This window comes from Sebastes umbrosus, chromosome 15 (genome assembly GCF_015220745.1).
Source record: "Sebastes umbrosus isolate fSebUmb1 chromosome 15, fSebUmb1.pri, whole genome shotgun sequence".
NCBI classification, from domain to species: domain Eukaryota; kingdom Metazoa; phylum Chordata; class Actinopteri; order Perciformes; family Sebastidae; genus Sebastes; species Sebastes umbrosus.
The window spans coordinates 2122646-2138256 of NC_051283.1; the positions used below are offsets into that span (position 1 = coordinate 2122646).

At 43.4% G+C, this 15611-nt stretch overlaps 1 protein-coding gene across 1 annotated transcript in view; it reads right to left on the bottom strand.

Annotated features, from left to right (window-relative positions):
* macf1a (microtubule actin crosslinking factor 1a) overlaps positions 1-15611 on the bottom strand; it is a 177229-nt gene that overhangs the window by 128948 nt on the left and 32670 nt on the right. The window contains 15 exon segments of the mRNA XM_037794207.1: positions 1499-1634; positions 2579-2670; positions 3495-3617; positions 3763-3861; positions 3946-4053; positions 4314-4397; positions 5407-5566; positions 7156-7349; positions 7456-7594; positions 7699-7877; positions 8094-8260; positions 10127-10310; positions 10404-10530; positions 10676-10830; positions 14967-14978. Coding sequence (XP_037650135.1) covers positions 1499-1634; positions 2579-2670; positions 3495-3617; positions 3763-3861; positions 3946-4053; positions 4314-4397; positions 5407-5566; positions 7156-7349; positions 7456-7594; positions 7699-7877; positions 8094-8260; positions 10127-10310; positions 10404-10530; positions 10676-10830; positions 14967-14978 — 1959 coding nt within the window.

A 15611-nucleotide genomic window follows, 5' to 3' on the forward strand; every position in this document is an offset into this window, starting at 1 on the left:
TGAACTGTAAACTGATCTGCAGATATTTACAAATGTCCTGCTTTTTTCCATCTCCCAATCTGATCCTTGGCTCAGAGCTCGGATGTCCACAATTCTCCTTTGGCTGCTGTTAGTGGTTTTCAAGCAAAATGCTGGTTTAAAGTTTCACACATTAATAGTATGCATTAGAACAAACACAAAATCTCTCATTCACACACACTCTTGTGATCTGGACACAACATGCTCAAATGGTGAAGTGTTTTTTTGTTTTTTGCATAGCTGGCCTCTGGTGCACTTACACTCTAAACCTCTAAAAGTGACTTTTGAAATGCTCTCAGTGAGTATTTTAGTCACATCAAAGTCCCCTGTAAAAACATACAACATTCACATACTGTAGGAATCAGTTATGAGGTGCAGCTGTCAAGACATAAGACTTATCATCAAGGATCACTCGAAACCTGAAATTCTCACACACATTCAATCCTTTTTTTTTTGACAGATGTTCCATATTGCATATGCCAGGAGAGGAATGACCAAGTGAGAGCTGACTGTGAATGTGTGACTGTATATGTATACATCATGGGGTAAAAAAAATACTGAATGTTTACTTTATGCAGTGGTGTTATTTTACTACTACATAAAGAACGGAACATGATACTATTTCGTAGCTACAGAGATGATTCAAATGTGAAGGTGCATCTATTTTGTAAATGAATGTTTCTAACGATGGATCTATAACAAGCGGAGCTCTACAGCTAACTGCTAGCATGACTCAGGCAGCGCTGCCCTAGTGCGGCACCACTAAGGCCATGTATTAATAACCATGTTAGCAGTTCAGCACAAGTGTTTTCTGATGATAATGACAGTGATGATGAAGGTGACAAAAACTAGGGTGCAGATAGTTAATGAAATGACTGCAGGCTTTTAGGAGAACAATGTGAGAGTCAGTGGAACACTCCATGCTCAAGGCCCAATTCAGACAGTGTCATCCAGTGAATTCTGTGCCCATATTTCTGCTGTGTGTTCATTTATAAAACAAACTTTCACTAAAACAGTGGGCTGCACAAGTGTTTTATGATAGAGACTGCAGCATTGTTTAGACTGTCAAATGATTCTATTATTTGTAACTTCAGCTTGAATGACAACGAAGGAGGTCAAACAAAGGAGCCAAAAATAGAAATGTTATTTTTAGATCATCTGGATACACGTCTGAAAAGGGTCTGTGATGTTTGTTAAACCAAACCAAGTCAATGAGTGATACTCGTCCATGGTGGTGATGTTTGTCAAAAATGCACACTCTTGTGAACACACAACATGCTGGTACAACACACACTCTCGCTGGCCCACACATGAACTCACGTTTAGCTCGCAAGCGTATTCACACTCAAAGCAACATTTTTTTTTTTACAATTCCATTTTGACAAGCTTGCAAAACCCCAAAATACATTTTTTGTAACAAATTCTGAAGTGCCCCCCCCCCGCCTCTCCATCTCGGCCCCGTCCCTCCAACCGGATCTACCTTTCTTTCTTCCTCTTTGGCCAGTTGCTGCTCCAGCTGCTGCAGCTGCTGGGTGGAGCTGTCACACAGACGGTTGTAGGTGGCCGTCAGCTCGTCCAGCTGAGCCTCTACGTGAGCACGCTCCTCTGGGGACAACCTGGAGAGGACACGGGGGGGGGGACAAGGTTAGATCAGGTTTGGGTTTGTGTGTTTAATGTGTGATGCCGATATGCAAGTTTCCCACAGTGGCTTTGATATATATTTCATTAACATTTCAATGGTTTTAGAGTGGGATATTCTCCCAGACCCAAATATGGTTTATTGTTAATATTGTATTTATAAAGGTGAAATCATTTGATCTACTGCTACCCATGGAAAAAGCTCTAGATACTACCAACTGAAACCCACCATTTGGTACAATAACAAGCTGAAAAATACATTCCAGTATATGTGTATTACTGTAAACCTGTCCATTTGAAATATTCCCCACCTTCTCTTGAGGTTTCATCCCATTCCCCAACTTCCCAAAAACTGGAATAAACCTGAAAACATTCTGCTTAAAGGGATAGTTGAGACTTTTTAAAGTGGGGTTGTATGACAAACTGAAGCTGTTGTATCCATATATGCTCTTTTCAAAGCAACCAGACTCCTTTGATAAAAACAGTAATTTGACCTCACAGAACGCGGGAGTTCCGGGTCTACCACTGCCTCAATTGGTTATTTTGTTTGTGTCATTCTCTTAATCCTTTAAAACACCAAAGTCACAGACAAAGGGAGCTGTCTGATGGCAACGTGAAGTGGTGACAATATTCTAAATATATGGTACACTTAAGTACATTGCTTTTCTCCAGCGCTGTCTGCTTCTCCAAACTGGGGGCGTGCCGACCGTCATCCACTGTAGGTAATACACTGACTATGGATAAGTAACCTCATATAACCCCACTGAGAAACACCTGAACTATCCCTTTAATTCAGTATTTCCATGACAAGCAGCTACACATGTGTGAGAGTCCATGTGAGTGGCTCCGTGCTAGATTCTAGGACCCAGGTAAAGTTAAACAGGATGTGTAGTGAACGTGTGGGTCTGTGATCTGAACTTACTTGCTGGCCTGTTTTGATAGTAGGAAGGCCTGAGTGCTCCTGATGGCTTCAGCCACTTCATCTTTCTTGGCTGCCAGCTGTTCACTGATGGCCTTCAGAAGAACACACATGCATGATGTGCTTAGTACAGTACAACCATCATCAACTAACATTTCAATGTTACAATTAAACAGCAAGTGGCATTTCATTTACGAGGAACCATTATCCTTTATATATATATATATATATATATATGTATATGTATATAGTGTAATATGCATATATATGTATAGAGTGTAATGTGTATATATACTTTATATATGTATATAGTGTAATATGCATATATATGTATGAAGTGTAATGTGTATATATACTTTATATATGTATATAGTGTAATATGCATATATATATATAAAAAAATAATTGAATAAATAAATAAACAAATAATCATCATCATCATCATCATCATCATCATCATCATCATCATCATCATCATTTAAAGTTCAATAAGTCCGACGTTGTCGGTGCTCGGGTCCTAATTACATCGACACAAGCAGGCTCAGTTTTAAGGCCAGAATGAAGATACAAATACTACTAAGAGGTTAAATAATGCTGAGTGTAAAGTGTATATATATATGTTTCTGGACAATATTTGTCATTGTTTTGTGTTGTTAATTGATTTCCAATAATAAATACATACATACATACATTTGCCCACTCCCATGTTGATAAGAGTATTGAATACTTAATACTTATTTTGCAATTCAATATTTTGATCGATTGACAGCCCTAGATATATATATATATATATATATATAAACAGTTGTGAGTTGAACAGAACAAACAGCCTACTGGGCTACTTGGATGTAAAATGCTGGAATGCAGCTTGTCTGTAGAATAATATGTACAACCCGAGCATATTAGGTTTCTGTTGTACCTGCTGAGCAGCAAGTGAAGACTCGGCGTTGGGGCCTCCGGTCCGTCCCTGGAGGCCTTTGACCCAGCCCAGCAGGTCGGACACCTGCCCCACCCTGGCCTGCTTCTCCTCCTCCACCTCTTTCTGCAAAGATACAAACATTTGTTTAACAAGATAAATCTCATCTCAAATTAGCCTTGTTTTTTTCCTAGACAATATACACATAATGTTCACACTTTGCACTGCAGTGATTTAATCTAAAGTGATATAGAGCCAAACAAAGACCCACCTCTTCTTCTTCTAGTCTTCTCAGTGCATCGCTGATGTACTTCACATGTTGGGTTGTCAGGGTGACCAAGGCTGTGTAGCGTGTGCGTAGGTCCATGAACTGCAGATACACCCAGAAACAATTAAAGTGATGGACTGCATTTCGATTAATCAGAAGAGTGTAGCAGACTCTCTCTATCCTCACCTCCTGAGTGATGGCGTCAGAGGAAGAGTGCATCCTCCTCCTCTTGACAGGTGACTTGTGCGTAGATTCTACGAAGGCTCTGTAGGTCATCAGCTGCAGTTCGTAATCCTGCAGAACACAGCCACGGTGGGACACGAGTTAAGTCAAATGTCTGGGCTTTGCAATCATAATACTATCACTGGTTTGTAAACTGACACTTATCAAATGCATTTACACGTGATGTTGATTGTTTGCGACACAACAATGACAGTGAGTAGCAGATCATTTGGACCCTCATAGTGAAATAGCTCCGCACAAAATACAACGGTAAAAATATTCAAAAATCACATATTTGGCATGCTGCATATAAAAAACAGAGAGTCTCTTACCTTCACTGAGGTGCAGTACTGTTTGGAGTGAGTCTGGCACTCGTCTAGTTTGGCCTGATTCTGTTCAATCTCAGCTACTAATGCCTGAAGAGAAGGATCAGCCAAAAACAAAACATATCATTCATTTAAAGGGCCTGTTTGTAACTTCTTACACGTATAAATCATTGCGGGTCGTTGTCCCATGCGCGCTCGCGTGTGGCTACGCTGTTCAGACAAGACTCCAACACAAACTACACGGAAACACCAAAACCTCTTGGTTGTATCTAGTGAAGCCCGTCTGTTAAACAGTGTTGGCCGTGGTTGGAGGACGCGGGGGAGACCGTAGCTTTGGTCTCCAGGACCGGAGTCTCTGCTGTACTCTGCTCCTCTGCCTGCCTTCACTCACACACCGCGCTCGTTCTCGCTCTTTTGCTCCACTCTCACGTGCATGCGCGCACACTCCACACTGCAGAAGAGTTAGTTTAGCTCTGAGAATATCTAGTGGACGTTTGTGCAGAAATAACTGCTGCAGCTCCTCCAGACCAACAGAGGTTTCCCGTGTCTTGTGAAGTGACGGGGCTCCGCAGAGAGAAACGTTATCGTCTCCGACCAAAACTCCGGTGTCTCCCCTGTTCCCTCCGGCCGCGGTCGGGAGGCTGAAGCAGGAAAAGCCAACACTAGGATCAGCATTGATTCATGGAGAGACCTTCGTCTGGTCAGCTAACATTACTGCCAAGCAGCTGAAATATAGAGTGATATTGTGCTTTTAGCTGACGTGTGTTGCCTCACTGTTTTGAGCGATGCTAGTTCTAGTCTAGTCTATGTAGAGCGAGCACAAGCGCGAGCAACAGGACGCTGACTTTAGTTGACTTAACGGCCACAGGTGTCGCTGTTAACAAGACATTTCTGATTCTTACAAACAGTCTCTTTAAGTCTGTCAGATCAAATGAGTAGGTTCTGTTTTGTTTTATCCTTCCAGTTTAGAACATTTGATGCACACCAATATTTCCATCACAAATGGACTCCATCATTCCTCAGAATCAATCCATAGTATTGTATTATTGTCCTTCCAGGTAACCATCATAATCAGTGTATCTATCCATAGATCACTAACCGTCTGCTGGGCCAGTTGTTCGGACAGTGCTTTGCTGTCCGTCTGTCCAGGTTGTGCGTTTTCTTGTCTCTCGGTCGTTTCTTCGATCCAGCTGATCAGAGCGGAGTGACCGTCTCTGTACTGCTGCAGGTCCGAGCCCACAGCTTCTAGATCGTTTCGTCTGCAAAAACACAGGAAAGATTAGTATCCAGTATGTACATGAGCAAGATAAGGGATCACTACATGTTCTGCCATGATACATTTCTCTAATAATCAGAGATAACACCATCAGTACAATAAGCTTCACTCTGTTATTTAACCCTCCGAGACCCACAAAAGACCTGTTTTAGTCTTTTTTAGGGGGGTCCAGGGGGTCTTTAGGGGGAGATAGCAGGTCAACAGTAGATGTCACATAGAAGTGGTGTACATCATCTGAAAGCTGGAACCTGGAGATTAATTTGAGTTGCAGCTCAGCACTGTGTCAAGTTGTTCTAGTCATCAGAAATAAACATGGATTCAATAATGAATTAATGAATTAAAATAAATTGTGAAAGTGTATAAGGGATTAGAACATTATGATAGAAGGATATGATGGTCATCCCCATGCTCTATTATGTCTCATAAGTTGTTGCAGCAATTTTTGGGTTGTTCCACAGATTTGGTGCAAAATTGAACAATTTTTTACCACTGGAGAATTGATGAAAATGATCAATAATCCCTCCAAAATACCACATTAAGACACCAAGACCTTGAGGAACACCGTAGAAAAAGCCATGCTGTGATTTGGGATCAAAAACTTTTGACTTTTGGAGATTTCTGCAAGAATTGCATTTTTCCATGATTGGATGGAGAGCACTTCTGTGGTGTAAGCTGCTCAGAAACCCCCTTATTGTCAATGTAGCTAGGAAAACCATCCATCCTCTGAATGCTCTAGGTCTCTAGTTTGATCCATCCATCCTCTGAATGCTCTAGGTCTCTAGTCTGATCCATCCATCCTCTGAATGCTCTAGGTCTCTAGTCTGATCCATCCATCCTCTGAATGCTCTAGGTCTCTAGTTTGATCCATCCATCCTCTGAATGCTCTAGGTCTCTAGTTTGATCCATCCATCCTCTGAATGTTCTAGGTCTCTAGTTTGTGGCTGTAAAGTTTCATGAGGCTGTGATTATCCTAGAGGTCACCACAGGTCATTTTATACAGTGATGTCAAGTTTCAAAAAATGGTCTCACTACAATGAAATGTCTCCTATGGGGACTAACATCATCACACGTGAATACAGTTGGGCTCATTGGATCCACAAGAGTCTCAGCTTTATAGTGATCTAATTTATACAATTCCAAGACTGTTGAGATACCCTAGTATGCAGAAATATTCAAATACACCATTTCAGAATAGGCGAAAATAATACATTTATGCTGCATTAAAAAAACTGCATGTGATTATCATAAAGTGGGCATGTCTGTAAAGGGGAGACTCGTGGGTACCCATATAGCCCATTTACATTCACTGATCTGGAGGTCAGAGGTCAAGGGACCCCTTTGAAAATGGCCATGCCAGTTTTCCTCTCCAAAATGTAGTCTAACTTTGGAGCGTTACTGAGCCTTCCTGACGCTTGGGGAGCTTCCCTCCAGCTGTAAAGCTGAACCTACTACAGCCTCTGAAAGACAGTAAAGTTGTTGGGATCGTGGGGGGTCTCAGGGGGTTAAACTTATTAATCCTTCAACTCATCTTTTCCCCAAATCTTTTTCTCATTTTCACTCTGTCCCGCTCACCGTGTCTCCATCTGTCTCTTGACTCCGCTCCACCTCTCTGCCATCTGATTGGCTCTCTCCTGGTAGCGCTCCAGCTCGGGGCTGCGGTCTGCGTGGAGCTTGCTGAGCTGAGACCCCGCCTCTTTGGCCCGAGCTACCTCGGACCGCAGAGACTGGAAGATGCCCTCCTGCTCGACGAGCTCGGCCTGCCACCTCTGGAGAGAGATTGAACGGAAAAAGGATGCAGAACAAAGGTTAGAGTCAAACAGTTTCACAACGTGAGCCTTAAGAGGACTTAATGTGACTTAACGTGTCTCTCACCCCTAGCTGATCTTGCAGGTTTTGAATGGCCGTCGTGTTGGCGGGAACAATGTCCTCTTCACTGAGTCTGCTCTCGTTCTTCCTGACCTGGCTCTCCGCTTCATCCAGGCTACGCATCAGGACGTCTACTGTTTTTAACCTGAGGAGGTGAAAGAGTGGTAAATAAATGATACATTTGAGAGGGAATCATTCGTGTATATTTCTGAGTGAACAGATAAACAGAAGGAGAACAAGCTCACTGACTTTTCTAGGTAGACGGACGAGAGGTTGTGCAGTTTGTCTGTCTTCTCCACAGCCCGATTGAGTTCAGCCCGGAGGACGGGAACGCTGGAGGATGTCGGCTTCTCCTCGAAGAAACCGACGCAGCGACGAGACACGTCTCCCAAACTGGAGCGCAGAGCGTCCAGCTCCGACTGCAGCTTCTGGACAAGGATGGGATTTAAGTGAGCCGTAAGAAAAAGTGCAAAATGAGAGGGTAAGTAACGTCCTTGATAACTTTTTCCCCCCAAGAAGAGTTTAAACTCTCTATTCCATAAATAAAAACATTTTTCAAGAAACATGGATTGATAAAACTCAATATTGACATCATTAAGGGGTGTTATTGCCCGTTGCAACCAGCAGATGGGGCTCAGACTGACCTCCTGCTCTGCTATCTGGACAGTGTTGTCAGCACTGTCCCCTGACAGCAGGCCGGGGGGCGGAGTCTGAATCCCCCTCGTCAGTCTCTGCTCGGCCTCATTTAGACGGACGGTGATGTTGTGCAGCTCCGACAGGTACGAACGAGAGACCGACTCGTCCTTCTCCACTGGAGAGAGACAAAAGAGAAAGACAAGAAGGAAGAAGAGTTATTTTGGGCGTGAACAGTAACGCTGTGGTCATTTGCTTTTACAATACTTCTCTCTGTTGATGTAGTGGAGTAAAAGTATGAAGTGGCATGAAAAGAAAATACTAAAGTACAAGTACGCCAAAGTACTTGAGTACTTAGTTACATTCCACCACTGATAATTGCCAATAGAACTGTTTAAGAGGTATGTATTATAGCAAGCTGTTTTAACATTTAATCAAACCACATTAAGCAGCTCTGACTGGGGGATCCCGAGGCGTTCCCAGGCCGGTGTGGAGATATAATCTCTCCACCTAGTCCTGGGTCTTCCCCGTGGCCTCCTCCCAGCTGGTCGTGCCTGGAACACCTCCCTAGGGAGGCGCCTTACTACCTTACTAGATGCCCGAACCACCTCAACTGGCTTCTTATAACGCAAAGGAGTAGCGGCTCTACTCCGAGTCCCTCACGGATGACTGAGCTTCTCATCCTATCTCTAAGGGAGACGCCAGCCACCCTCCTGAGGAAACCCATTTCGGCCGCTTGTACCTGCGATCTAGTTCTTTAAGTCATGACCCAACCCTCATGACCATAGGTGAGAGTAGGAACGAAGATTGACCGGTAGATCGAGAGCTTTGCCTTCCGGCTCAGCTCTCTTTCCGTCACAACGGTGTTGTAAAGCAACAAGACCCCGAGGTACTTGAACTCCTTCACTTGGGGTAAGGACTCATTCCCTACCCGGAGTAGGCAATCCGTCGGTTTCCTGCTGAGAACCATGGCCTCAGATTTAGAGGTGCTGATCCTCATCCCAGCCGCTTCACACTCCTATCTGCAATTCTATTTTAGATATCCATAATAGCATTTGTCCTAGTCAAAACTGTATTCTCACTAGTCAGAATGGCAATTAGAGATATCCACAATGATATTCTCACTAGTAGAAATTGTATTTCAAGAAATCTAACACTTCACTTTTCCTATTCAAAATTCTATTTAAGATATCTTTAAATCCCTAAAAAGTACAAATGGCCGTTTTAACATTTAATAGCTGGACTGGATATGTGTTGCAGATATCTTTAATTCAATCTTCCTAGTCAAAAAGAACATTTCAGATATCTACAATGACATTCTTCCCGGGACAAATGACGTCACTTTTGCCATTCATGTGTATTGGGCTTTCAGTTTCAGATATCCACAATTGCATTTTTCATATCTAGAATGAACTTTTTGGATATCTGCAATAGAACTCTCACTACGAACAACTCCCATTTCAGATATCTACAATCTAATTGTTTCTAGTCAGAACTGAAATGAGCCATTTTGGCATGTTATTATCTTTTTGGATATCCAGAACAGGTATACACAACACATTTGTAGATATCTAGAATTGCATTGTTTCTAGTCCTAACTCTAATTGTAGATATCTAAAATTTGCGTTTTTTACTAGTTATAATGTATTTGGGGTATTCAAAATGACATTATGGATATCAGGAATGCTTTTTTCATTTTGAATATCTGAAATTAAAATTCTGAATAGTAACAATTAGATTGTTATATATCTGAAAAGGGATTTCTTCCTTGTAAGAGTTCTATTGCAGATATCCAGAATGTTCATTCTAGATGTAACAAAATGCAATTGTGGATCTCTGGAAAAGAAAGCCCAATACACATGAAAATTGATGTCATTTGTCCTGGGAAGAATGTCATTGTGGATATCTGAAATGTTCTTTTTGACTAGGAAGAATTGAATAACGGATATCAGCAATATATATCCAGTCCAGCTATTAATTGTTAGAACAGCTTGTTTTGTGTATGTGGATGTGTATGCATCCATGAGGGTCTATTTTTTCTCACCGGCCTCCATGTTGAGCAGCAGATCCTGGCAGTGCTGCTGGGCCTGCTGAACGTCCTTCTCCAGTTCTCGTCTTTCGCTCGGCATGAACACCGAGCTTTCTTTGCTGTCGGACAGGAAGTCGGCCAACTGGGACTCCAGGTGATCCAGGACCTGCTGCCGCTCTGCCGGGGACTGACAACGGACCTGACGGGCGAGACGCAGAGGGAGCGAGTAAGTACGACGGAGCAGAAGAGGACAGGAACGGGACGGATTGGAAAAAAGAACGCTGAGTCTCACCGCTTCAAGGTCCCATCCGGAGACAGTCCTGATGTCTTTGAGCAGGTAGTGCCAGGACACCACACTCTTCATGTTCACATGCAGCTGATGCCACAGAGACATGACCTTCTGATAAAGCTGCTCCGCCCTACACACACACACAAAACAGATGCCTTACCACTTATTGACATGATACCAACTCCTCACCAAAAACGTCCACACGACTCCATACAGCCATCATTATCCTGTTGTTTACTTGGTGCTCCATGTTCTGTTTGGAGCACGTGTCTCACCTGCCGGCTGTGTCCATGGCCTCCTGGTTCGGAGGTGGGACGGTGAAACACACCGAGGGGACCATGGCCTCGTTCCCCGTCGTACTGATAACCTTCCACTTGGTCCTCTGGGAGTTGTCCTCCAGCACACACTCCTCGCCTCGGGTTATTGTGATCTGAGAGGAGGCGGGGGGTGAAAGATGGGTGCAAAAACAGAAAAAGAGAGAGGGATAGATCGAGCACGAATGGAGGGGGGAAAGAGGGAAAAAAGAGGGAATGGAGGTTATGGAAATACAGATGTTGGGAGCGAGAAAGGGAAGAGGGGAACAGATGAAGAGAACACGAAGAACAAGATGGAAAAGTAAGAGAGATAATGAGTAGTAAGGAAGGATTTTGATGGTTAAAAAGAAAGATGACGGAGGTTAGAAGACGGGATGGATGGAGGAGAGGTCAGATGAAAAAGAGGAAGAATCGGGGGAGGAGAGAAGTGAAAACATGTAAACCAAAAGTTGATAACAACAAACTCATAATGCAACACAAAATACAAACAGTCATGAATTTCATGATGTTAGCAGAAGCCCTAAAATGATATGACATTAGAGACCTGGACACAGGAACGATGCCATGTGGACAGAAAGCTGCTTTGCACCTCTAAACTGAAAGCTTTTATTGTGAAAGCAGCAAATATGTCTCCATACTTAAAGGGATAGTTTGGATTTTTTGAAGTGGGGTTGTATGAGGTACTTTTCCAAAGTATTACTATATCACCTACAGTAGATGGCGGTCGGGACGCCCCCAGTTTGGAGAAACAGACAGGAGTACCAGCGCGGGAGCAAAGCAATGTACTGCTGTGGACGGGGGGGGGGGGGGGGGGGGGGGGGGGGGGGCAGCAGCAAAATGGATTTTAGACACCTAAAAAAATCAGTTGACACTATATTTTGAATATTTTCATCGCTCTACCTCGCTGTCAGACAGCCCTTTCTGACGGGGAACTGAAGCCGTTATCTATGCTCTCTTCAAAGCCACCAGACTCCTTTGACATAAACAGTAATTTTACCTCTCATAGGAACACGGGAGTTGCTGGTCTACCACTGCCTCGATTGGTTAGTTTGTTTGTGTTATTGTGCGACTTTGATGAATCCGAATAAACCCTTTAAAACACCAAAGTCACTCAATAACACAAACTAACTAACTGATCGAGGCAGCAGTACACCAGCAACTCCTGTGGTCTGTGAGGTAAAATGACTGTTTTTGTCAAAGGAGTCTAGTGAAGAGAGCATAGATAGCGGCTTAATCCTCCATCGGAAAAGGCTGTCTCACGGTGAGGTAAAGCAGTGAAAATATCCTAAATATAGCGTACACTTAAGCTCGGAAAACACCAGGAATATCAGGAGCGCGTGGCGGCTGCGTTACCTGTTGTTTTTTCTGTAGACAGAATTCCTTCATTTGTTAACACAAGGCTTTTATTCTGAAATATGTGCCGGACAGTGATCTAGAACATGCAGTGACTTGGAGAGCTCCATGAATGAATATAGTACGGAGATTAAATTGTCGATTATAACTATTATTTACAAATTACCACACGTTTCTTAACCTTTCTCTGTCTAAAATAAAAATAAATTATATTTATAATGAAAAGAAATGGCCATTAAAAGGCAAACTCTATGTAGAAAGAAAGGGCTGACAGCAGCAGCTGAAGCAGCAGAAACGCAGCTGTTGTAAACACCCGATGCATGAATCACGCAGCCACCATGCCACGCAGACGCCACACGCTCCTGACGTTCCCTATGTGTTCTGGGCGTTAAACTGATATTGATGTTTATAGGTGTCTAAAATCTGTTTTGCTGCTGCCCCCCCCGTCCACAGCAGTACATCGCTTTGCTTCCATGCTGGTGCTCCTGTCTGTTTCTACAAACTGGCTGCGTACCAACTGCCATCTACTGTAGGTAATACACTGACCATGAATAAGTACCTCATACAACCCCACTTCAAAACCCCCGAACTATCCCTTTACAGTGAGGTTTACTGATACCTGGGCTGGGTTTCAATTCACCAACACAAACAGTACTGACTTAAATGAAAGAAAACCAGCACAGGACTAAAACAAATAGTTTGGGATTAGAAAATATTCAGTTCTAAAATAAACACAAGGCAAAGCCATGAGACTGGGCAAGTAAAGAGTTTTAGGGCTGCACATGAAAGAAGGCTACCGCTGTGCTGCCTCCCCCCACCCACCACCCTCTCTCACCCCTTCCCTGCACACACACATCATCAATACATCAGTAATGCAAAGCTATGCACATACAGTACATACATGGGATGTAAATCAAAGCTTAAAGCTGTGACCTGTTATTGTCTGACTGACTGAATGAGCCTCAGAGGCACATGTTAAATTCAGTTCAGTTCAGCTCACTGATTGCCACCTGCCCTTATCAACGCTGATGCCGTTTCCAAATCCTCCCTTTTCACCTCTTGTGCGGTCAGTATGGAAGTATTAGTATGCACAAGAGGAGGGTAAATAAATGGTAGACAGAGAGATGAAACAGTGGTTTTGTGTCAGTCTCCTGTCTCTACCGTCTCAAGTCCTTCTTTAAAACGGTTTCATTCTCTTTGGGTTGTCCACATTTTCAAGTACAAAGCCTCTCCCATTTTCTCCTTTAGTTGTGTTGTTGTCGCTGCTACCCTCAAGTTTTGAGAAAGACCACGTTTGTCCCGTCCTGCCACCAGATTCCTGCTATCTAGTGCCATTAAAGGGCCAGTGTGTTACATTTCGGGGGATCTATGAGCAGAAATGGAATATAATATTAATAACTATGTTTTCATTAGTGTATAATTTACCTGAAACTAAGAATTGTTGTGTTTTTGTTAGCTTAGAATGAGCCCTTCATATCTACAGTAAATAGGGAGCGGGTCCTCTTCACGGAGTCTGCGTATGTATAAATGTATTATTGGAAATCAATTACCAACAAAAAACAATGACAAATATTATTTGTCATCCGTGAATTAGCGTTAATGCGTTGTTATCAAGTTAACTTTGACTGCCATAGTGAGCGAGGTTAACGGCGTTACCACGGTTTTGCACTCGGCGGCTCACGTTACCGCAGTCTCGGAAAGGGAGAAGATAGCGGAGGGGCACTCTGTTGGTTGCGATCTGCAGCCTCACCGATAGATGTCGCCCAATCCTACACACTGTCCCTTTAATGCCCGGTTCAGACTACATGATATCAGCCCGATTATAGCCCGACACGGCCGTTGTAGGGGATCGGGAACGATAAATGAGTGTCGTGTGCGAAAATCGATCGTTTTCAATCGCTCATGTAGTGTGTTATAAACCACGACAACCAACGCCACGTCTGGGACGCCTCACGACGTCCCGACAGAAAGTCTAGCATGTTTGATTTTTTTTTTTGCCTTCCACGACGTGTTCCGTCGCGGCCGTGAATTTGACCGGCTGAGCACAGACACACACAGCTGTAAACAGAAGCACATAGCTACTTATTATGCAGAATGGTGCCAGCTCAACTGCTGCTGGACCTCACCGTAGGATATTCAATCTAGGTTGTGTCGGAGTAAAAAACACCACCGCCGTTGCGTCTTTGCGCATGGAGCATCCCGTTACGCGCCCGCTTTCTCTTCTCCCTGTGAATTATATTTTTACTGTTTTCCCCTGGAGCCTCGTGGGCCCCTTTACATGGTCGGGCCCAGGGGGCTTGAGCCTGGGTAAGCCCGTATATTAAGACGGCGGGGGACTGATGTGTAGTCTGTCATGTGTCACGGCCAAGTCACGACAAGAACTTATGACTCTTAAGACAAACTTTATGAGCTGATGCGCAAGCGATCATTTCAATGACCCTGGAAACAGGAGTTTAGTTGGGTGGCGTTAGAGGATGTGGGCGAAACTCCAGATTAATTTACCTAAATATAGATTAAACATGACAATTAACTTTGGTCTTTGTTGTTATTTTATAACCGCTAATAAATAAAATAATTTGTATAAGGGCAAGTAAAAATTCACTTTGGGCAAGGAAATTTCTGACCCACTTGAAGTGAAAAGAAAAAAATCATTCACATTGAACCATGTGATTGAGATTGGATTACGCCCAATTTTCCAATTCATACAAATCAACTGTTTAACTACTTTTACTCCAAGAAACCTACCAAGGCAGGTATCAAACTCACAGTCACCACGCTTTACATTACCGACAGTGAAACTCGACATCAGCTGATAAGAGAGGAGCAACCAGGGCAGTGCAGCATGTGTGCAGCAGTGTAAGAATCGGAGGTGAGAGAGGGAGAATATAGGCAGCTATACCTGAACGTTTGTCTTGCCAACCCAGCCGACAGACGAGAGGAAGGGAAGAGGATGAGGAAGAGGAAGAGGAGGAGGAGGGAGTGAGAAGGGAGAGGCAAACAAAGGTATATGGAGAGAAAGGAGGAGACACGGGAAAGTGAAGGAGAGAAAGATTACTTTTGGTCATGTGCACGTTTGTCCAGAGGTTTGGTGAATATCAGCACACACTGCTTTGTTTTAGTAGAACTTCCAGCTCTGCGTTGGCTCGCAGCATCCTTTTTTTTTTTCTTTTTTTTTTAGATCAGTGATGCGGTAGGTAGAAGACCTAACCACCTTCCTTCTTCACCTGGATACAACACCCCACATACAGTATGCTTCAATGATCAAATGGACCCTGAGGAACCTAACACAGCAAACTAAAAATAGCAGCATAAGGGGCTGCAGCGTGTCCGTGCTGCGGGACGGGCTGCTTCTCAACTGAGCCCGCAAAGGGGATGAGACAGATGTATAATTTATTGGCTTTTAGATTCCCTGAGGACATGACAGGAAGAGAGAGAGACTTATAAAAGTGGCACTGAGGAGAATCAATGCACAACTCCAGTTCTCTTCTCGTTCATCATGTCTTCACTTCCTGCCTTTTGGCTTTTTTTTTTTACAAAGATCCAG